Source organism: Gaeumannomyces tritici (assembly GCF_000145635.1).
Source record: "Gaeumannomyces tritici R3-111a-1 unplaced genomic scaffold supercont2.3, whole genome shotgun sequence".
Classification (NCBI taxonomy): domain Eukaryota; kingdom Fungi; phylum Ascomycota; class Sordariomycetes; order Magnaporthales; family Magnaporthaceae; genus Gaeumannomyces; species Gaeumannomyces tritici.
In genome coordinates, this window is record NW_008804547.1 from 5,620,986 (window position 1) to 5,640,438 (window position 19,453).

The 19,453-nt window shown below is 59.9% G+C and overlaps 9 protein-coding genes across 9 annotated transcripts; 4 read left to right on the forward strand and 5 right to left on the reverse strand.

Moving 5' to 3' along the window:
• The first annotated feature begins 527 nt into the window (after positions 1 to 527).
• GGTG_07001 (glucosamine-6-phosphate isomerase) lies at positions 528 to 2,872 on the forward strand. Its single transcript, XM_009224824.1, has 4 exons — positions 528 to 1,421; positions 1,485 to 1,961; positions 2,046 to 2,147; positions 2,225 to 2,872. The coding sequence occupies exons 1-4, from the start codon at positions 1,242 to 1,244 to the stop codon at positions 2,600 to 2,602; spliced, it is 1,137 nt and encodes a 378-aa protein (XP_009223088.1). The 5' UTR covers positions 528 to 1,241; the 3' UTR covers positions 2,603 to 2,872.
• A 425-nt stretch (positions 2,873 to 3,297) lies between these two features.
• On the reverse strand, positions 3,298 to 4,929 carry GGTG_07002 (hypothetical protein). The gene is made up of 3 exons (XM_009224825.1): positions 4,583 to 4,929; positions 3,757 to 4,033; positions 3,298 to 3,614 (listed from the first exon to the last, which is right to left on the reverse strand). The coding sequence occupies exons 1-3, from the start codon at positions 4,825 to 4,827 to the stop codon at positions 3,462 to 3,464; spliced, it is 675 nt and encodes a 224-aa protein (XP_009223089.1). The 5' UTR covers positions 4,828 to 4,929; the 3' UTR covers positions 3,298 to 3,461.
• Positions 4,930 to 5,980: 1,051 nt separating this feature from the next.
• GGTG_07003 (hypothetical protein) lies at positions 5,981 to 9,192 on the reverse strand (the record flags this gene model as incomplete). Its single annotated transcript, XM_009224826.1, has 6 exons — positions 8,648 to 9,192; positions 8,446 to 8,584; positions 7,991 to 8,369; positions 7,660 to 7,878; positions 6,763 to 7,586; positions 5,981 to 6,575 (listed from the first exon to the last, which is right to left on the reverse strand). The coding sequence occupies exons 1-6, from the start codon at positions 9,165 to 9,167 to the stop codon at positions 5,981 to 5,983; spliced, it is 2,676 nt and encodes an 891-aa protein (XP_009223090.1). The 5' UTR covers positions 9,168 to 9,192.
• A 78-nt stretch (positions 9,193 to 9,270) lies between these two features.
• Positions 9,271 to 10,728, reverse strand: GGTG_07004 (hypothetical protein; the record flags this gene model as incomplete). The annotated part of the gene is made up of 2 exons (XM_009224827.1): positions 9,271 to 10,353; positions 10,536 to 10,728. The coding sequence occupies 2 exons, from the start codon at positions 10,726 to 10,728 to the stop codon at positions 10,199 to 10,201; spliced, it is 348 nt and encodes a 115-aa protein (XP_009223091.1). The 3' UTR covers positions 9,271 to 10,198.
• Positions 10,729 to 11,387: 659 nt separating this feature from the next.
• Positions 11,388 to 13,264, forward strand: GGTG_07005 (hypothetical protein). The gene has a single exon (XM_009224828.1). The coding sequence runs from the start codon at positions 11,705 to 11,707 to the stop codon at positions 12,719 to 12,721; it is 1,017 nt and encodes a 338-aa protein (XP_009223092.1). The 5' UTR covers positions 11,388 to 11,704; the 3' UTR covers positions 12,722 to 13,264.
• On the reverse strand, positions 13,161 to 14,521 carry GGTG_07006 (hypothetical protein). Its single transcript, XM_009224829.1, has 2 exons — positions 14,247 to 14,521; positions 13,161 to 14,081 (listed from the first exon to the last, which is right to left on the reverse strand). Exons 1-2 carry the CDS (start codon positions 14,322 to 14,324, stop codon positions 13,350 to 13,352), a joined length of 810 nt encoding a protein of 269 aa, XP_009223093.1. The 5' UTR covers positions 14,325 to 14,521; the 3' UTR covers positions 13,161 to 13,349.
• Positions 14,522 to 14,956: 435 nt separating this feature from the next.
• GGTG_07007 (hypothetical protein) lies at positions 14,957 to 15,761 on the forward strand (the record flags this gene model as incomplete). The annotated part of the gene is made up of 2 exons (XM_009224830.1): positions 14,957 to 15,143; positions 15,250 to 15,761. 2 exons carry the CDS (start codon positions 14,957 to 14,959, stop codon positions 15,759 to 15,761), a joined length of 699 nt encoding a protein of 232 aa, XP_009223094.1.
• A 1,697-nt stretch (positions 15,762 to 17,458) lies between these two features.
• GGTG_07008 (hypothetical protein) lies at positions 17,459 to 17,776 on the forward strand (the record flags this gene model as incomplete). The annotated part of the gene is made up of 1 exon (XM_009224831.1): positions 17,459 to 17,776. One exon carries the CDS (start codon positions 17,459 to 17,461, stop codon positions 17,774 to 17,776), a length of 318 nt encoding a protein of 105 aa, XP_009223095.1.
• Positions 17,777 to 18,359: 583 nt separating this feature from the next.
• GGTG_07009 (hypothetical protein) lies at positions 18,360 to 19,369 on the reverse strand (the record flags this gene model as incomplete). Its single annotated transcript, XM_009224832.1, has 2 exons — positions 18,360 to 19,235; positions 19,352 to 19,369. 2 exons carry the CDS (start codon positions 19,367 to 19,369, stop codon positions 18,360 to 18,362), a joined length of 894 nt encoding a protein of 297 aa, XP_009223096.1.
• Positions 19,370 to 19,453: the final 84 nt, after the last annotated feature.

Consider the following 19,453-nt stretch of genomic DNA (forward strand, 5'->3'; position numbering starts at 1 on the left):
CAAGCTTGTGGAAACCTCGGTCGGCTCCCCGCGAAGAAAAAAAACCGTGGACAGACACGCGGGCGTCAGCCGCTCTGGGCTTTGATTCGTTGGTGGCAGCGAGCTGGCCCCCTCCAGCCAATCCGAGTGCCCTTCCCGAGCCCGTGATGCAGCCTTTGCCTCAGCGTACGGCCGCCGCATATCTGATCGCTCCTCCATGCATTGCCCTCGGGGCGCCTCCTTAGGCTCCTTGACGTCGCCTGTCGCGGCCTCGGGGCGTCATCAAAGCACAACAGGTTGCTCCACGCCCATAGAGTTCGCACTGTGGGCTGTGTGCGGCCGAGCGAGACCCCTCCACGGGGAGCCAGGCACGCTAGGTTGGAGACCTCCATCTCTGCTTGGTGCCGCTCTCCAGTGAACGTTTCATCGCCCGCAACGGCCGTCTACTGTGTATATGCCTCATGCTCTCGCGGCCGCGCCCATGAACCTCCACACCTTGTCACCTGGTCAGCGGATCGCCCGGGCGTGGAACCTCATCAAGCGATGGCGTCCCACTGTGTTCCCAGCCTGGGCCTGGATGGCCATGCTTCTGAGACAGCTGACTGACTTTGCCAGACGCTTGCGCCGAGCCTTCGAGGTGAGGGTGGCAACCTGCCGAAGCTTTCTATCGCTTCTCTGGACTTGCCTACCCGTGGGCCCGGGCCAGGTGCCTAGTGGTTGCGTGGTTGCGTGGTTTTCCCGTCATGTACATGCTGTATGTGGCCAGGCTGAGGTGGTGACTGCCCTCGTCCGGACGAAATAATCCTTGCCTCCGTCTTATGCTCGGAAGGGTGGCTGTCCCCGTCGGGCACCTTAAGCCGACAGTACCAGACGAGACTCCTATCAGTGGCGGGACTGGGCGTGGATCCCCGGTTCTTACTACTAGACTTTGGCCCCTCTCCCACCGACCGAACACACATACATCTAAACCTCAGTGCCTACTGGCCTCAGTAACCCCTCGCCGTCTTCCTCAACCCACCTACCTGGAAATCTTTCAAAAGTAGCCCAGTCTTTGACCTCAAATTACCCTACTCGTTGCCTTCTGGAGAGACGACCTGATACAGGACCCTGCACCTCAAGGAGGACCTATCTACTCGACTCCCTTTCCAGGTCTCTTATCTTGGCCCATCACCTGCTCTGTGCTCCGAACTTGCTGCTGTGGGGCATCCTATCCAGCGCCGGCACCAACCCACGCCCTAGTTGTCCTAGAACATACAGTCAAGATGAGGCTCATTATCAGGGACGACGAGGAGCGCGCCAGCCGCTACGTGGCCAACTACATAGTGGATCGGATTAACCATTTCCAGCCTACTGCCGCACATCCCTTTGTCCTGGGTCTGCCAACAGGCTCAAGCCCGTTGGGGGTCTACAGGACACTGGTTGAGAAGTATAAGGCCGGGGAGGTGAGCAGCGACCCGGTGCCTAAAAGAGAAGTCAACACATGAGCGCCCCTAACCAGCAGACAGGTATCGTTTGAGAATGTGGTCACGTTCAACATGGACGAATACATCGGGATCCCGAGGGACCACCCGGAGAGCTACCACACCTTCATGTGGAAGCACTTCTTCTCGCACGTCAACGTAGACCCGGCCAACGTGCACATCCTGGACGGCAACGCGCCCAACCTCGAGGCCGAGTGCGTCGAGTACGAGGCGGCCATCCGGCGGGCCGGCGGCATCGACCTCTTCCTGGCCGGCATCGGCGAGGACGGTCACATCGCCTTCAACGAGCCCGGCTCGTCGCTGGCGTCGCGCACCCGCGTCAAGACGCTCGCCTACGACACCATCCTGGCCAACTCGCGCTTCTTCGGCAACGACCTCGACGCCGTCCCCAAGATGGCCCTGACGGTCGGCGTCCAGACCGTGCTCGAGGCCCGCGAGGTCGTCGTCATCATCCTGGGCGCCCGCAAGGCCCTGGCCCTCCAGCGCTGCATCGAGCAGGGGGTAAGCCCTCCCGGCCCCGCCCGGCTTCCGCTCACCTCCTAGTGCCCTCCGCAGACGAGGCTGGCTGCTAATACAAACGCACAGGTGAACCACATGTGGACCCTGTCCAGCTTGCAGCTGCACCCCCACCCCATGATCGTCTGCGACGAGGACGCCACCTTGGAGTTGCAGGTCAAGACCGTCAAGGTACGTTCCCCTCTTCGGCACCATAACCCAAAAAAAAAAAGAGGTCAACTGACCCAGCCCCTGTTCCGCACAAACAGTACTTCAAGAGCATCGAGCAAGTCGCGACCACCCAGGGCTTTGAGCAGATCCTGCCGTCCAAGATCCGGACCGGCACCGTGCCCATCGCCCCCAAGGCAGTCGTCATCGAGTCGCCCACGTCTCCCACGGCGCCCCCGACGCTCGTCGCGCCCCAGCCGCGCATGGCCCACAACCTAGCGCCCTACGCCGAGTACCCCGTGCGCTCCGTGTCGCCGGACCTGGTTCCGGACCGCATGGCCTCGCGCATCCCCGGCGAGGCCGGCGCCGCACTCAACCGGCGCCTTACGCCGAACCCGGAGCAGCAGCAGCAGCCAAGAGACAGCGCGCCGCTGTTTCCCCACTCGGCCAACGCCATGCCCGCGCCCATTTCCGCGTAGGAGGCGTTGGCCCCCTGTTGGTTCAGTGCCACGTCCTAGGGCTTGACGATTCTGCGTATCATGATGTGACTTGCGAGTAGAACGCCCACTGAGATATTTAAGAGCACATGGGACTTGTAGGAGTTTGGGATTTTTGTACTTTAACAGACTGTTCTACTACGGCGGATGGAATTGTGGTTCACTGGAAGTCTGGAAGGTGTGCGTTTGCTTCATAGGTGGAGGGAGGGGAAAAACAAAACAAAGAGAAAAAAAAACTTGAAACATGATACAAGGCTCCGAGGCGAATGATGTCAGAAATTGCCATGGAAGCCTTGATTGACAATGTTTCCGTTTTGCCCGACATCAAGACTAAAAAGTCTTCCCGGTGCTCCCTCAGGGTGTTGGACATAGGGGAACAGACGTACGTGTATGATCACGGAAAGCATATTTGGCAAGTCCAGCGCGCGCAATGGGGAGAACGAGTCTATTCGGGGAGACACGGAAAGTAGGAACACAAGGCGAGGATTATCAGCGGTTCGGCCCTGATATGCTTCAGATGTTGAGAAAAAAGGGTCCGAGCTATGCCTCGAGCGCCTCGAGGTTGTTATGTCGGCAGTCACGCTAAGTATGACAGCGCCAATTCGGGCCGGTGGCCTGTGAGGTCAAGCACCCCACGGTCTTCCTTCCCCAAGGCCTCGACAGGAAACAGCCAGAACCCAATGGCCGGCTATACTACTGCACTGGACGGGCGGGCTCGGCACGTGTGTGGGTGTCACCATCACGGGCCAGGCCGTCGGCAGCCGCCAAGTCAACTTCCTGGCGCGTCTCAGCCTGTGTTCTGGATGGCTGGGGAAAGCTCAGCGAACAGATCGACGAGCTCTCAGACCTCGTGCACCGCAACGGCCTGACAAAAATGGCCGTCTACATGCTTACGGTCGACACCAGCCTGGCCAAAGGATCCCGAGTACAGGAATGACCCGGACATGAAGGGCATGGCAAAGAAGCGGGAGGAGACGTACGGGCCCATTATGCACTAAGTTGGCAACATCATCGGCCACCAGAACCCTATCACGCGGTGGACGCACCCCTTCGCCAAGACGGCTGAGATGACCATGTCGCGAAATGGAACTATGGAGCCTTTGAAATATCGCCATCATCTGCGCGCCAGGCTCCACGCCGCCGGCGAGCGCAGACGCGCGGACCTGCTCGATCCCGCGCCTGTCCATCGCCCCCCCCTCGGCCCCGTCGACGACGCGCAGGGCCCAGAGGAGCTTCTCGTCGTTCTTGCCGTCCTTACTCACGCTCGAGGAGCTTTTTTTTTCTGGCAGCACGGACCCCGCCATTCGCTTTTGCGACAGCGATACGGCGACGAGGTCGGCAATGTTGGCTGGTGATGCCGTCTGTGGGCGCGTCGTCGCCGCGAGGCTGTCTGGGTGCAGCGAGCCGACGAGCCTGCCCGACGGCGAATAGATAGGCAAGGCGATGGTTGAAAAGACAGGCTGAGTTTCTTCATTATAGCGTCCGGTCGTTTCTGCAGTTTGAGGGGAGGAAGGAGGAGGCTTGTCCAGCCACAGCCTCAGGTGGATTGTTCGCCCCTGAAGCACGAGATATGGTAGCCCCGAATCCAGTCGGGGGCGGGCTTTGGAAGTCGCCTCCTCCTCCTCCTCACGTTTTCGCCTGCCGATATCTGTTGGCAAGCCCAGATGCCACCTTCAGTCAGCTATTCCCCTTCGTGGCCTTGGGGCGGGGCGAAGACGAACTGTTGACACTACTACCCACCTTGAAGGGTTCGACCGGCCCGTGCTGACACCACCATCTTATTCCTCCTCTTGTCTACAGCAAACAATTTGCCAACAAGTCTGCAGAACTCACCCTTGCTTTTGGTAGCGTTGAGCTTCCAGGGGAAGATTCCGGGATTTCCTCTGATGTAGTCTGCCAGGCTGATTTGCTCGTCACTGTCGAGCTCGAGGGTTCCTTGGCTGGTGCTCCAAAGACCACTACTCGACAATGGTTTCCGACAGAGTCCACCTTGCGATGCGGCGGGCATTTTTTCTGCTGCTGCTGGACTCGGACGGCCACGTGCGTTCGAGAAACTTCTCCCGCGGCCAGGCAATCTCGCCCTCCCACCCGGCCCACGAGTAGCTTGCGAACCCCGGGCGCCGCCCGAGCGTGCCGTTGGCAGATGAAAATAGGAGGCAGGCGTCCAGGAACACGTCCGGCAGTCCTTGGATCGGCGAGGCGCTCATGCCTGACACAAGGGGGGTGGCTTATTGCGCCAAAGGCCCGGAGCGCGTCGCCGTCATTCCGTATCCTGCGCCGGGAATACTCTTCCGAGAGGTCCAGGTAGGGCTCGAGGCAGGGAAACAGACCGGAGCCTGGGAGGGGTACTGAAGAAGTGCCCGCCGGGAGTGGAAGCAACGATCCTTCGCGAAAGCACAAGCTCGCCAAGGGTCTAGCATCTAGTGTTATGCGAGGAGTTGCCGAGATAATTGTTGAGAACCTCGTCCGCCGAGGTGGTAATGTCGTGAGGCTCCAGGGGTCCGGGCACTCCCCTTCTTACATCTTCCTGAATGCCCACTCTCAGCAAATTTCTAGAATGCCGGTACAAGGTTAGCCCCAAATTTGAACGCGAATTGATGGCAATGCGGGCTGGGAGCAGGGCTGTGAGATAGGCCTTTGAAGCAGGTAACGATGGTTACCGACCTTGTCAAACGGCGGGAGCTGGCACCCTTGGTGTCCTTGATCGCAATCCTCCAGCCATTCCTTTGCCTAGCGGGCTTGCTCCTTGATGGAAAGGCTATGCTCGGCCATTTTTCCTCCCTCAATGATGGATAGGTAGTTAATTCAATCCTTCTTTTCAGAAAGGCGACCAGGCCCAAAGTTGCTAGTCACGACAAGCCCTGGAACATCACAGCAAAAGAAAGATCCTTTAATTGAGAGCATCAAACCTACCCCGAAGACGGGCGTCCGTATTTAATGCTGGCATGTCTTCTTGAGGTGTGGCATGGCTGGCGCCAACCCGTCTGGCTAACTTGGCTGTTGGTGCTTGGCCATTGGCGTCTGGTGTAGCCTGCGTCCTGCGTGTTCAGGGCGGGGTAGTGTTGGAAGAAAGTGCAACCACTCCATCCATGTTGGTTGTTGGAAGCGAGCACCAAAACCAGACCATTACCTGCCTTGATGTCTTGTCAACTGTATGTGCGGCTCCAAGAGCAACATAGGAAGCATGCTACCAAGAACCATTAGGTACTAGGGGTCTTTGCTCTACATGTAGAGCCCTGGGTAGCTCGCGCGTCGAAGCTCGCCCTTCTCCTAGCTTCTGCGCATCCGACATCCATGTAAGCGGCGTCGGTCGCCCCCCTTCGCTTCCTCTCCTGTACCCGCAACCCCTGCTCCCGCTCTTTACCATGCCGTCGGGTACTCGTCCGGTGCGAGCCCAAAGAACCCACTCTCGGGCAGGGGCATCATAGATGCCTTGTTGTTGTACAGCTGAAAGTCGACGCCCTGGCGCGCCACGTCGTTACCCCACCAGGACCATTCGACGCCCTTGCCGGCGCCGAAGGAAAAGACAAGAGTGACAATAAGCCCGGAGACGGCGACGCCGACCGTCAGGCCCGCGAAGACGAGGTAGACGTACTTGCCCCACCAGGCCGTGTAGCGGCGCTTGAGGTAGTACTGGAAGAACCAGGCCAGGTAGATGCCCAGGGTCGCGTACGTCAGGTTCTTGTTGCCCGCCCACGCGAGCGCGCCCGAGAGCGCGATGGCCGGGTTGAGGCACTCGAGCGTCCGCGCCGTGGGCCGCCAGGCCCAGCGGTCGAATGCGGCGAAGCGCGCGGGCGACATGCGCGCCTCGGCGAGGGGCCGCAGCCGCGGGAGGAGCTTCTCGCCCGCCATCCAGGCGGCGCCCAGGACCGCGCCGATGAGGAAGCACCAGGGCAGCACCGGGTACAGCTTGAACATGTTGTTGGTGCCAAAGGCGCCGAAGAAGATGACGGATCTGTCGGTTGGTCAGCTTGGGCACCAGGAACAAGGTTGCCAGAGCAAAGTAAAGGATGGCTAGGCCACTCACGACCAGACAGAGTTTGCATATTCACAGACCTGAAGTTCGAAATATGTGTTAGTGATACACACAGCACAGATGCAGGGGCAATACATGGGGCTGGCTCGTCGAGAAATAGGAGAACAAGGCTGCCAAACTTGCCATCGCGTTCTTGTTGGACCAGCTGCAAAGCGTGTCGTCCTCGTTAAAGTAAAACACCATCAACTCGATCATGGCGCAGTAGATGAAGCAGTTGACGACGACGGACGACACGTGGCCGCGGAAGACGGCGCGGGGCGGGATCTTGGCGTAGTGGGCGTACTTGAGGTCTTGGGAGAAGCTGCCGGCCATCGACTCGAAGGCGGCACCGAGCATCAAGATAATAAGCTGCGGGAGCGGCTGGCCCGGGAACCAGATGCCGGGCAGCACCTGCCAGATAACATTGAGCTGGATGCCCGTGTTGGCGATCGACTCGATGACGACCCAGGGGATGGTGAGCACGGCGCCGATTCCCGTAACGCCCAGGATGGACCACCACGGCGTCCCCGTCGGGAACGCTGTCAGGCTGATTATGGACACGGCGAACCCGAATGCGAAGATTATGCCGTACCACCACTCGGGCACTTCCTTGTACCGGTGCATCATGCGAGTGTGGCCGTCGGTGAAGCCCGTGTAGATGCTCCGGCGCTTGATGGTGTTAACGATGATGCCGACAAACGCCTTCTTGATGGGCTTCCAAAACTTGATGAAGACGTAGACGATGGAAAATGTGTAGTAGATAAAGTTCCCTCCCGTCACAACCAGGTTGGCGATGGCGTAGTACGGAGGGCCGTACTCCAGATACTTGGCGCGATCGACCTGGTTGTTGCTACCAAGCACTCTGGAGATGTTGTACTGCTGCTGCGTGTTGTCAAAGGCGCCGTTGGAGTTGATGGGCATGAATGCAGACCAGAAGGCGTTGGTGTAGTACTTGAGCGCTTGATCATCAGCGCTGGATTCAACAGCTCCAAGAATACGGGGAAAGATGTGTAGGTGCAAATACCAGGATCAGAATAACAATGCCGGCGATAACGCGCATCACGTACTGCTGAAGCTGGGCGAAAAAGGGGGCGCTGGTTACTAGGTTCCCGGATACGTTTGGGTCGAAGGTGGAAAACGGATTGAAGCCCATGCCGCCGTACGAGCCCGTGACAGTAGCGAGGTTGAAGTTGGTTGGAGATATCCACGTCATCCAGTTGAATAGCCGAAGGCCGACGAAGATCTGTTTGACACATGACGTTGCTTAGCTTGTGTGACGGGCTTGGAATAGCTTCAAGCAGGAACAGCGCGATAGGCTGGAGCATAAAGTGAGGCGAGAATGCAAGTCGGCATACCTGGTTGGGGATCCAGTAGTAGATGAGGAATATGACCGATGACCATATAAAGAGTCTGTATCGCGTCATAGTCCAGCCGTTGATCTTCTCCCGCTTGTTGTCGTAGTTTATCAGGGTGCGGTTCAGGGCCAGGGTCGGCAAGTTCGCCGGCCACACGGCTTCAATGGGGTACACGCTGAGGCGACGAAGAATCCCAGCCATGCCCAGGCCGTAAACCTGGTTCGCGAGTGCCAGAAGGATATTGAAGCCAAACCCGGCCCAGCGTTGGTTGAAGAAAATGGGAAGCCGAAGGACAAGGAGGCCTGTGAAATTCCCGATGGTGCTGGCGCCGCTAAAAATTATAGTAGCGAAGAGCTGCTCCTTGGAAGTCCACGGCCCACTTCCTCGTTTCTCCCAGTCAGTTTCGAAATTTAGAGAGCGGCGGCATCGGATAAGGAGTAAAGAACATCGCGTACGGGTTTAGTGTATAGCGTGTGCCACGCCACTTGAAGCCCCAGTCAGGCAGTATATAGGCCATTGCGCGCCCCATAGGCACAAGCATCAACTGGACGACAGAACCCGGGATCGAGATGCCCGGCTGGCGTGGAGCGAAGACTGCACGTGGCGCAGCGTGTTAGTCACTCCAGCGCCATTGCGCAAGGACGGAAAGCAACCTACAGGTATTGATGGCCGTGCACACGCACACCCAAAAGTACCCCAGCACGTAGGCCCTGAAGCTCTCGCACGCCTCCTCAGGGTCGTCGTAGGGCAGCGTCACGGCCCTGACCTCGGCGTAGGGGGACCAGTTGTGGTAGAGGCCGGCGCGCTTGGACACCTCGTACGACCACTCGCCGAGCTCCATGCCGCAGGCCTCGTTCCCCCGGACGAGCTCGCGGCAGCGCGCCATCATCTTCTGGTCGATGGTGAAGTCCTCCTTCTGGCTCTCGAGGAGGTCCCGGAGGACCTGGACGGCCTCGGGCGCCGGGTGCGTCAGGACTGAGGTCGCCATGCGGTCCGGGTCGCAGCCGGCGGGGAGGGCCTCGCCGTCGTGCTGGCCCGTGTACTCGGCCTTGAGGCGTTCCAGCCACTCGGGCGGCGGGAACAGCTGGCCCGAGGCCGGGGAGTCGCGGCCGGCCTCATCCTTCTTCTCAGCGTAGACGCCGACGACGCCATCCGACTTGCTGTCGAGGTCCGACATGCTAGGCTGTTTGGCTGCCTCTTCATGCTCGAGGCTAAGGGGCGGCGGCGTCGTGGGACGCTTGCGAGTCGACACAGAACTGGGCGGGTGGAGGATACATAAGGGGCGGAAGGAGGTACAGCAGCCGGTCACGAGGTTGCACCGCCAGAAGTAGCCTGCATGCATGGCACGGAACCTTGATAATCTGCATGGGATTTATTCTGGAATGGGATACAGAGTGGTGCGGGGGAGGACAAGCCAACGGCACCTGCCCAGTCGAGCAGCTGATCCCCGCGTCTCTAGACGGGCGCCGGGCTTTGGCCGACAGCGCCATGCAAGCAGGCCGAGAACCCGCCCTACACAAAATGGAACGTTGCGGGGAAGGGAATTCCTGGCGCATGGCCGTTCGGCGCAAGGGGGTTTCAACATTATGAATTGGCCGTGCTTTGGGCCTCGTCGCTTGAGCGGGGCTTCCCTTGGTAGGGTGCTTGGGATGAAGGAAGGTCTCGGCCAAGACTACCCCCATCCGATGTACCTGGAGGTTGTACGTTGCCACAGGCACGTTGTTTGCCTTCAACGGAGCGCCAACGACACGACTTGGTCAGCAACACGGACCAAGCCAGAGAAAATGGAACAGCCGAGGTCGTAAAACTGCCATCAACAACGGTCCTAACATTGTCCGGGGCCACGTATGTATCCTGTTGGTGGGATTGTGGTGCGTTGCCAGCCTGGACAGGCTAATAGCGAGTGCTGTGCTTGGTCGTGGTGCTTGGGTGGCACATTCCGCGCGCCCAATTGGTCAATTGCTGCTCCCTTGCAACCAACGCCACTCCCGTCGGCTTCATCGTCGGCGGCAGACTTGGATTGGTGGCGACGCTTTTAGGGCGTACAGAGCCGGAGTGGTTGCATGGCCAGAGCAAGATGTTCTCGGCAGTCAGTCCCACTGGCTGGGGCAGCTGCTTCCCCAACCTTTATCCTTCCGTGATAGGAAGGTGGGAGAGCGGAACCCATGATCGTTTGTTTGCAGACCATCCCGGGCGGGGAACGTCAAGTCAAGTGGTGGCATTGAAGAGAAGTTGATTGGCAATTTGGGCATCAAAAATGGGTTGCTTGTTGTGATGCTGCAGCGTTGTGACGAACGCAACCTGCTCCTTCTCGCCTCCTCCAGCTCCAACTTTAGCCTCAGCCCTCAATCGCTCGGGCGCCGCTGTGACTAGAGCACAGGCCCTTCAGGAACAAGCACGGGCCAGAATGTGTTGTGGCAGAACCCACACCGCCTGCTGAATTCGATACTGGAAATATGGCAGAGCCCCACCCAGGCTGCTCTATAAAAGCCCCAGACCTCCCCGCTGATTTCAACCCTTTCTCTCCTTTCTTCTTCATACTTACCTTGTTGGCTGAGTCGCGCGATCACGAAGGCGCGGCCAGAGAATGGGAGGCCTGCATTGCACACCGTGGCGCTGACCGTTCTGGTTTGTCCTTCGGGGCCAACCCTGGCGTAATTTTTGATTCTGCCTCTCTTTTCATTGTGATCATCGCCTGGTGCGGTGCCACGAAGAAGAGCATAGTGCTGTCCTGCCATGTCGCAACATATTGTAGCAGTGTATGGGCCTTATTATTTGCTGTGCTTTTTCTTGGCGTTCTGACGCTCCCCAACTGTTGAACAAGTCACGTCCCGCACCATGGTTATTGGTAGGATTCGTAGAGATTGAAGTTCACCCACCTCCCTTGTGCCATCCAAGGACACTGAGCCAGCCTTTGGTCCCATCATCAGCCTACACCTAGATGCTCCATGAACCCGGCGTCGGCCCTGCGTCGGACGCTTGCGGTGCTTGCCGCTGTGCTGGCACATGGCATCTCGTAGAACTAGTCAGGCTACGTCCAGGGCAGCCAGCCGGCAGCCGGCAACCGCCGGCGCCTTTGTGGCAGCTGCACCTCAAAAGCAATTCTTTCACACCTTGCAGAAGACCGACATATCTCTTCCTCCGCCTTTTCTCACTGGTAGCCTTTTTCATTCCGCCTTTTTTGGTTCCTGTTGTTTGTTTTCCCGCCAGCTTTCCCCCATCATTTCTAGTATCCGAGCGGACTCTGCTCCAGAGTCTATCTTGAAGTGGCGGCGAGGCTGTTCTTGATACTTCTCCACCTCACGTTCACCCAATGCCAGCAGTTCTCGCAGTTCGCCGTTGTGACAGTCGGCCCCGGCCAGTTCTTCCGCCAGATCGCTCTACACGGGAACTGCATCCGCCATGGCTCTCGACTCGGCCGGCCGCTGCCGGGGCGGCATCGGGAGAAAGAGCTAGGCCCCTTTCCACAAGAACATTGATACAAGTAACGCCCATCCGAACTTTGCAGAAAACTCTCCCGCAGTATGATATGGAACGGGTCAACCACGAACTTTCGAGTAACAAGCTCTCTCTTCTTCCTGCCTGCCTTTTCTCGCTCGCTTGCCAAACCACACTTCTATCTACCAAACTCGACGTCAAGCCAAGGTCAGCTACAGCCTCGTAACGACATACTTGAATCCTCACACCAGGCAATATAATACCCTCGCCAACAAGATGGGTTTGCGAATCAGTTTCCGGAGGCCTACAGCACCAAGCGGCCGCCCTAGCTCCATTGACAAGCCAACCGAGCCAAGCACCAAGTCCTCGCTCGCCAGAACCCCCGTGAAGCGAGCAGGAGACGGGCACCCGGCGGCGCGGTCGCGCTCCACGGGCGATGTCGACGACCAAAGAAGCAGCAGCGGCGGCGGTACGACTCGCCTAGAGCGAATCTGGGAGGCCGAGGACTTTGTCCGCCAGTTTGTCCTCGACGGCTGGGGCCAGTACGTGCTCGATCAAGCCACGATCCAGTGCGAAATGACGCTGCGCCAGCTGCGCCGCGTTGGCCGGATGCAGCAGACGGAAGGCGTGCGCGCCTGCCGGCGCCTGGTCCGCGTCCCCGTCCTGTGCGATGAGGTGGCCTACCGGCTGTGGGCGAACCTGGGCGAGGCGGAGGAGGTATGGGACGAGGAAGAAGAAGGAGGAGACGAAGAAGATGAGGCGGACACGGTAGTCATGGGAGACGAATCGCCACGACGGCCAGAACATGACATGGTCAGCAAAAAGTACACACTAGTCACCATCTGGCGGACTCTTTGGCCGGCGGCACAGCCCGCGGCGGCCGTCTACACGCGATGCTGGAACTGCGGCGGGCTGTGCAAGCGACTGGACGGCGCCGCCGAGGAGGGCGAGTCAGAAGCCGGCCCGAGAACGCTGTTCCGCTGCATGGAGTGCTCGCGCGTGATCGAGGCGCAGCTCGAGGCGACCTCGTCCGACGAGAGCGAGGACGACGACGGCGACGGCGAGAGGGACTGCGAGCTCAAGAACTACAAGCTGTCGAGGCGCATATCGAGGGCGCTGAGGAGGCGCGACATGGCCAGGAGCGCCAGCAGGTCCCTCGCGTCGGGCGATGAGGACGCCTGTAGGCCGCGCCGCGCGTCGTCGCTAGTCTCGTCCGGGGCGTCGATAGCGAGCTCGCTGCACACTGTGGTCTCAACTGTCACGGAGAGTCTCGCCAACGGCTACGGCATATGATGCCGGTCTAGCAGCCAAAGCCAATGTGTTGGGAGCAGCATCTGGAACATGCTCCTCTTGGCGCATGCGGGCGCCCTCGTGAAAGCCAACCCAGCTCCGTAGGCCTCTCAGGACTATGATAGCGAGAGACCGGAGCCGAATTGGTGGCATTATTGAGGAGGCCGGTGCTGCTACTGAGAAACCCCAACCCAGGGCGGCGCCCGAGCCACCCGTCGCGCCCACCTAGTCCAACGCCGGAAGGAGATGTGGGCAGCTCAGGCGGCAGGCATACGAGATCGGTTCAGAGCCCTTCAACAACCAAGGCTAGGACAAAGCCCACAATGCACCAAGTACTTTGGTCCTGTCCGAGGGGATACACAGAGAACTATTGGGTGTGCGGGGGACAACGGGTTCTGGAAGGAGGATCACATAGCATCTCGGGAATGGTCATATCACATAGGTGCAAGATACCACGTTGAACACGGGTCAACCCTCGATGACGAGGGGCCCTGATGAAATTTGATAAACACAACCCATAGAATAAATCTCTACCAAGCAAACAAGGCCAAGCGAGTGACTGACTCTGTCATTGGCACCGCCAACGCACCCCCAACAGAAAACATGAGCAGCGGCCGCCGCCAGCCCTCCCCTACTCCTGGCTCGAGCGGGCCGAGGACGGCTGGGAGCCGGTCTGGCTGGCCTGGCTCCCGCGGGTCGAGGTGGACTCGGAGGAGTGGTGGCCGTTCCCGTAGACCCTCTCGCGGTCGATGGCGGCCTCGAGCGCGGGCACATCGTCGACCTCGCCCTGCAGCGCCACGGGCGGGCCGGGCCTCAGGTAAAACGGCTTGTCGAACTCGGGCGGGAAGAAGCCGGCGTACTCCCAGTCGATGATGGCCTTGATGCGCAGCGTGTAGGGGTCGACGATGATGTTGTTGGCCGAGAGGTCGTTGTGGCAGAAGACGAGGCTCTCGCCGTCGCCGCGGCGGCGCATGAGCCACGGGTGTCCCTTTGAGCGCCGCATGACGCGGTAGGGGGGCAGGACCACCCCCTCGGGCCCGCCCCAGCGGGACGACGTCAGGACCTTGAGCGCGGCCATGTGGCGCTCCAGCTCGGGCACCACGATGCGCTGCTGGGCCGGCTCGAGCTGGCCGAGCGCGATGCCCTCGACGAACTCGGTGATGAGGTAGGCGGCCCCGTCGTCCTCGAAGCACGCGTGCAGCCGCGGCACGGGTATGTCGGTGTGCTCGGCCACGAAGCGCAGGCAGGCGCCCTCGTTGATTATGCGCTCCGTGTTGAACTTGGGCACGAACATGAAGCCGCCGTGCTTCTGCCACTCGGTCGGCCTGAGGCTCCGCTTGATCCACGTGTTGCCATACCGGTACTGTTGAAGCGGGTGGGGGAGGGCGTTAGTGTTTGGCCTTCCTCCGGGTGGGCGGCGGCAGGGTTGTCGGGAGGGAAAGGGTAAATGACGCGGCAGACTGCCTGCCTGCATGGAGCTGAGGTATGGTCATGCAGGCCAAGTATGCGGCCGAGACAAGGCACTCACGTATTTTCTTTCTGGGGTGACGGATATGCAGTGCTGCTCGCGCTTAGCGTTGAGTTCGTGGTTGGTGGGAGCCCCCATTCCGACGACGATCTGCGATGACCGCAAGCCAGATTTCCTGTTGACCCTAGGTATCTTGTTCCTTTGCAAGATTCCGATTATCTGCCTATCGCTTCCTCATTTTTGCGAGAGAAACGAAGTGTACGGCCCACGGCGGTATATGATCTTGGTCAAAACAGGTTCCCGCGCAGGCCGCTTAGGGCCGAACCTGAGTCACTTCGTCGCACAGGCTGCCTCCCGGAGCGGTTTGCTAAGAAAAGGGGTCGAGCGGGAGGAATTGACTGGTTGAATCCTATGTCATAGGCTGGCTCTTTGACGGCACCAGCTGGCGCCACCCGAACCTTGACTCCCCTTAGATCATTTCAACAAGCCAAGACAAGCCTCGCCCGCCCTCATACTCCAAATTTGTGGCGCTTGTCCCGCTGTCATCCGTTCTTCTCTGGCTCGGGCTTTGAGTATATTTTTCAGCAGAAAGACAACCCGTGTAAACATTGACAGGGGTCTGCGGGTTGTAAATCTAAAATGCTGGGCAGCCAACTCCGAAATGTCCCCATCGTAGGTTGAAGAATAGGTACTGCCAACTCTGCTATTGGTGGTGGCAGGGGTGAAGGGGAGCAGAATAATCAAGTCACAACAACTAGGCCACGATCACTATGGTCAGAGCCCACACCTTTGGCTGGGCGAGGACGGTCCTCAACCTTCTCGTCCTAGCATACTTGGTGGCGTTCGCTCTTGCAACCTCACCATACGACACTGCCTTTTCCAAGGGGGGCGAGAACTACACGGCCATTATTGGCGGTGGCCGCGGCGTCCTCGCAGCAGCCCAGGCCACGGAGATAGGTAAGTCAGGCTATGAATGGAGGCCATGCCGCCCAAGCCGGTCCTCTTGGCGGGGGTCGGCCAGTCCGAGTCCCTCAACATTAATGGCCAACACAGCACGTCACAGAGCGCACGTGCGGCGGCTTCGACACTTCCGACAAGGGCAACTCGAAGCAGCTCGCCGACAGCTGGCGCAGGTGGACCAGCGAGTACAGCGACGGCTGGTGCCCCGTGCCGGCCCGCACGTGTCGGCGCTTCGCGTGCTGGAACACGAGCGGGCTCTACCTCTGCAACGACAACCCCCACGCCATCAGGGTGTTTTGCGCCGACAGCTTCGACCGGTTCGCCAAGATTGTCGCGTACGACTGCTGCCGCGCCGACCGCTTCGTGGGCCGTGGTGGGTCGGGCCAGATCGTCACCGACCAGGGCTACAGGGTCGTCGTCGCCTACGCAAACTGTCGGCACGGCCGCGACGACGACGTGCCCGGAACTGGTGGGGAAAACCCAAACGGAGCGTGCAGGCCCGGCACCCCTATGGGCGGGCCGTGCGACCCTGGTTCTGAGAGGAACTGCGCGAGGCGGAAGAAGCTTTCGAGCCGGTTCGTGGGGGGCTATTATTGGCAGGGTGACAGCGCTTGACCCAAGTCGGAGCATGGATGACTGGAGGAGTGGCAAGGTGCTTGGTGCTTCAGGAGGATCGACCAAGTATCGCGTTCGTAGATCAATGTTTCCCCACCTTCCCGTTAAGGCAACAAACTGGGGCCCGTGCGCCCAATGGGCTTCTTCCCATTCGCCCTGATTCTGGGTTCTGCCTCAGCCCAGTGCATGTTTTTCCCCCTCAACCCACGCCAGCTGATCAGTCTTGCAACACCGCCCTCCTGGAACCGCCTCAGAAATGGATGCCTGTCATCCCATCCATCCTTTCTTATTTGAACCACATCCGCCTGCTTGCCCTCAAAATCCGCTGATGTTCGATCGCGCCTGCAGGTGGCTAGGTGCGCTCCCTGTGATACAAAACACAACGGCAGCGGCCTGCTGGCTGCTGGCTGCTGGCTGCTGCACTAGCTCAGCTCGAAACCCCACACTCTCTTGGCCAGGTTAGCGACCATGGCTGAGCGGGCATTGCCGACAGTGGCCATATTGTTTTTGGCCTGTTTCACCTCGGCAGATTTTTTGTTTTTCTTCTACTTCTTCTCGGTCCCGTCTCTTGACACCGAGGAGCTGATACTTGGCAAGGCGAGAATGATGCCACTGGGGTGATCAGTTACATCCCTGGCCAGCGCTATTGGGAAGGCTGATGGCCTGCTTCCCGGTATTGGGGTGCTTTTGACGCATTGGCGCCACCATGCACCTCCCTGACACGAGCTGCCCTCCTGCTTGTCTTTCATGTCACAAACCGTCCCCCTCCCCCATATTTGGTGCGGACTTGATTCCGCTTCCCTACTAACAGGGCCTCTTTTTGCTGGTCGGGTAATCCCTAGACTTTTCGGGAGGGTGCTCCGAGCGGGCGCACAAACCTTTCCTGGCGTCGGCCGCCGTGCCCCTTGTGCTGCCTAGCAAAGCCACGCATGTCACTCTATCCCGAACACCACAAGCACATGTCTACAAACGTCATTATCTCCCCCGTCTTGAGTGCATATCGTCATCTCTAGTGGGAGATGAGGGAGGAATAGTAAAAACACCAGGTGGCACAAGGAATGTCGCCTGACAGTCCCGAGGACTTTTTCCTTTTGCGTTTCAGGTGCTGCTCCCTGCTCAAGTCCTTCCTCCGTATTGTTATCACTTGCTAGCGCAGCTGTGTGCGAGCTGCCTTGCCTTAGCTGGTGCCCCGACGGCTGCACACCCCCCCAGCGTCTGGAGGCCTGGCGCAAGCCGCAACTGCGACTTGCGGCGTCGACATCCAATCACGGCCTTGCTGCAGCACCTGTTCCCGCACCTGTTGGCTATCACTGAGGAGCTACGTCGGACTCCGACTGGCATGACCAATAAAATCAGTCTCACTCCCTGTCCCACCACCATGGGGTGTCACTAGTCTGTTTTCATCCCTAGCTGAGGCTCTCTGGCTCACCCCTCTCTAGAGCTTGATAAACTGGGTAGTTCCATCCTTGCACAACACGCCTTGCTTTCGGCTCCTTTCTCTTTCAGCCAGCCTAGTACCGCAACGCGACGCAGCAGCTCGAGTGCGAGATCTATCAAGCTATTCGGCCGCGCCGACTACAGTTTTATATACCCACAATGTCAACCCTTTCACTGGCAGTCCGTAATGAGCATGGCCTTCGTGGCGACACCATGTCTCTCAAGGAACCATACACTTCGGACACAGTGCACAACAAGCGATGGGGAGTCCTCGTCGAGACCGGCTCCGATGCCGAATTCGCCGACGCTCGAAGAGGCGCGGCCAAGAGCTGGCACTGGGGCCGAACTTGGAAGCACTTTGTCTCGGAGACGTTCAACAACCCCAAGCATGCAACCCAACCACCCCTTCCCACCCCGCCTGCTGTCGCTGGCCAGTCTCCCGCGGGCGATGCCGGTTCCCGGAGGATATCCCTGACGAGGTCCAACGCCGTTCACAGACCCAGGTCTCGCAACGCGTCGTCGACACTCAACATTCCTGGCCAGACAGAAAGACGGCCATACGAGCGAGATCCAGATAGCCCCACCCCGTCAATGACATCTGGCGAGAGCAACGCCGACACTCCGGTTGATTCTCCTCTGTCACAAATCAGTGGTCACTTTACAGATTGCCCTGAACCCTCGGATCGACTTGAGGTGCCATGGGAGTCTGACGAGCTATATTCCCAACCAGCAGCCGAAGCTCTTAAACCACTTCCACCAGTCCCAGACGAGCTAGGCCATGCGGTCGATAGGACGGGCAGGGTGGCGGTGCCTGCCCAAGTTGGTGGGCCAGAAACAACATGCCGGGATATTTTTGACGATACCAATAGGGTAACGATTCTTTCGAAAACTGGAATCGAGCCTGTCACCTCGACGACGAACGGTCATGTCGAAGAGTTGTTGGCGCGGATCAGGAGTTTGGAAGCCGAGCTCAGAGAGAAGAATAATAGGTTGGAGAAAAAGGATGCACTGGTACATGATATCGCGAACAGTTTGGAGAGGAGAGACGCACTGGTAAATGATATCGTGAACAGCTTGGGATCAACGGACGAGACTTGGAGAAGCGATGAGCCGCCGCACGCGGTGGCCGCAAGAGTCGGCCGTCGGATGAACGAGACGAACTCATTTCTCCAATCCATCGACGGCGCGCTGACGCAACGCAACATCCTGATGCTCAAGTACGTCCAGCGTCAGGGGGACACGGCCGCGCCGGCCTCGGCAATAACATCGGAACCCATGTCCCCAGTCACCACGGGCGTCTTCGGCATGCCGCCCGCCAACCTGGACGCGGCCATGACCCTCACCCAGGCTGCCGAGTATGCAGCGACCCTCGACGCGCGACAAACGCTCGGGGCTTCGGGGACGCTCTCGGTCAAGCTCTGCAGGATATGCCGCATCCCCAAGTTCCTCAACGCGCCCGCCTACCCCTGGATGTTCTCGCCGTCGCCCTCCAAGCACGGGAGGCAGACGGCGTGTGAGCTCAACGAGCTCTTCTCGGCCACCGGGGTCACGACGTGCTGCGCAAAGGCCGTCTGCAGGAAGTGCTACGTCGCCGGGCTCGTCGTTGGCGCCGCCACCGACTGGTGGCACGACCTCGGCCCCGAGCGGCCGGCGGACGGGAGGCTGGACTGGCTGCGGTGCCCGATGCCCACGTGCTCGAGGCCGCTCAGCCAGCAGCAGCCCCAACCGAGCGGGCCGAACCCTCCTCGCGAACCCCTCGGCGCCCTCATCGCCTCGCGCCTCGCGGACCTCGGCGGCCACGAGCTCACGATGCACGTGTTCCGCTTCGAGCGAGCCTTCAAGCTCCGCGCCTCGCTCGAGGCCCTGGCGCCCCGGCCCACGCCCGAGGCCCTCGCGCTCGCGGCCAGGCTCCACGCCGAGCTCGTCCGGCAGGGGCGCATGCGCCACCTCTTCACCACGAGCATCGGCGACGCCGACATGGCGCCCCGCCTCCTCCCCTTCGACTCGGCCGACGGCGCCAGCACGCTGCGGGCACCACTATTCGCCGGCTTCCTCGTCAGCCCCTCGACGCCGCGCGAGAGCCTGTGCGCGACGCCATCGTCCTCGAACCCGGGCGGCGGCGGCGGGGGCTCGCCGCCGACGTTCCGCCACACGACGCGCGATTGCAGCATCTGCTGCGAGGCGGTGCGCGACGCGGCCGACGGCACGCCCGGCGACGAGGCGCGCTGGGCCGCCGCGGCCGCGGCCTTCCCGGG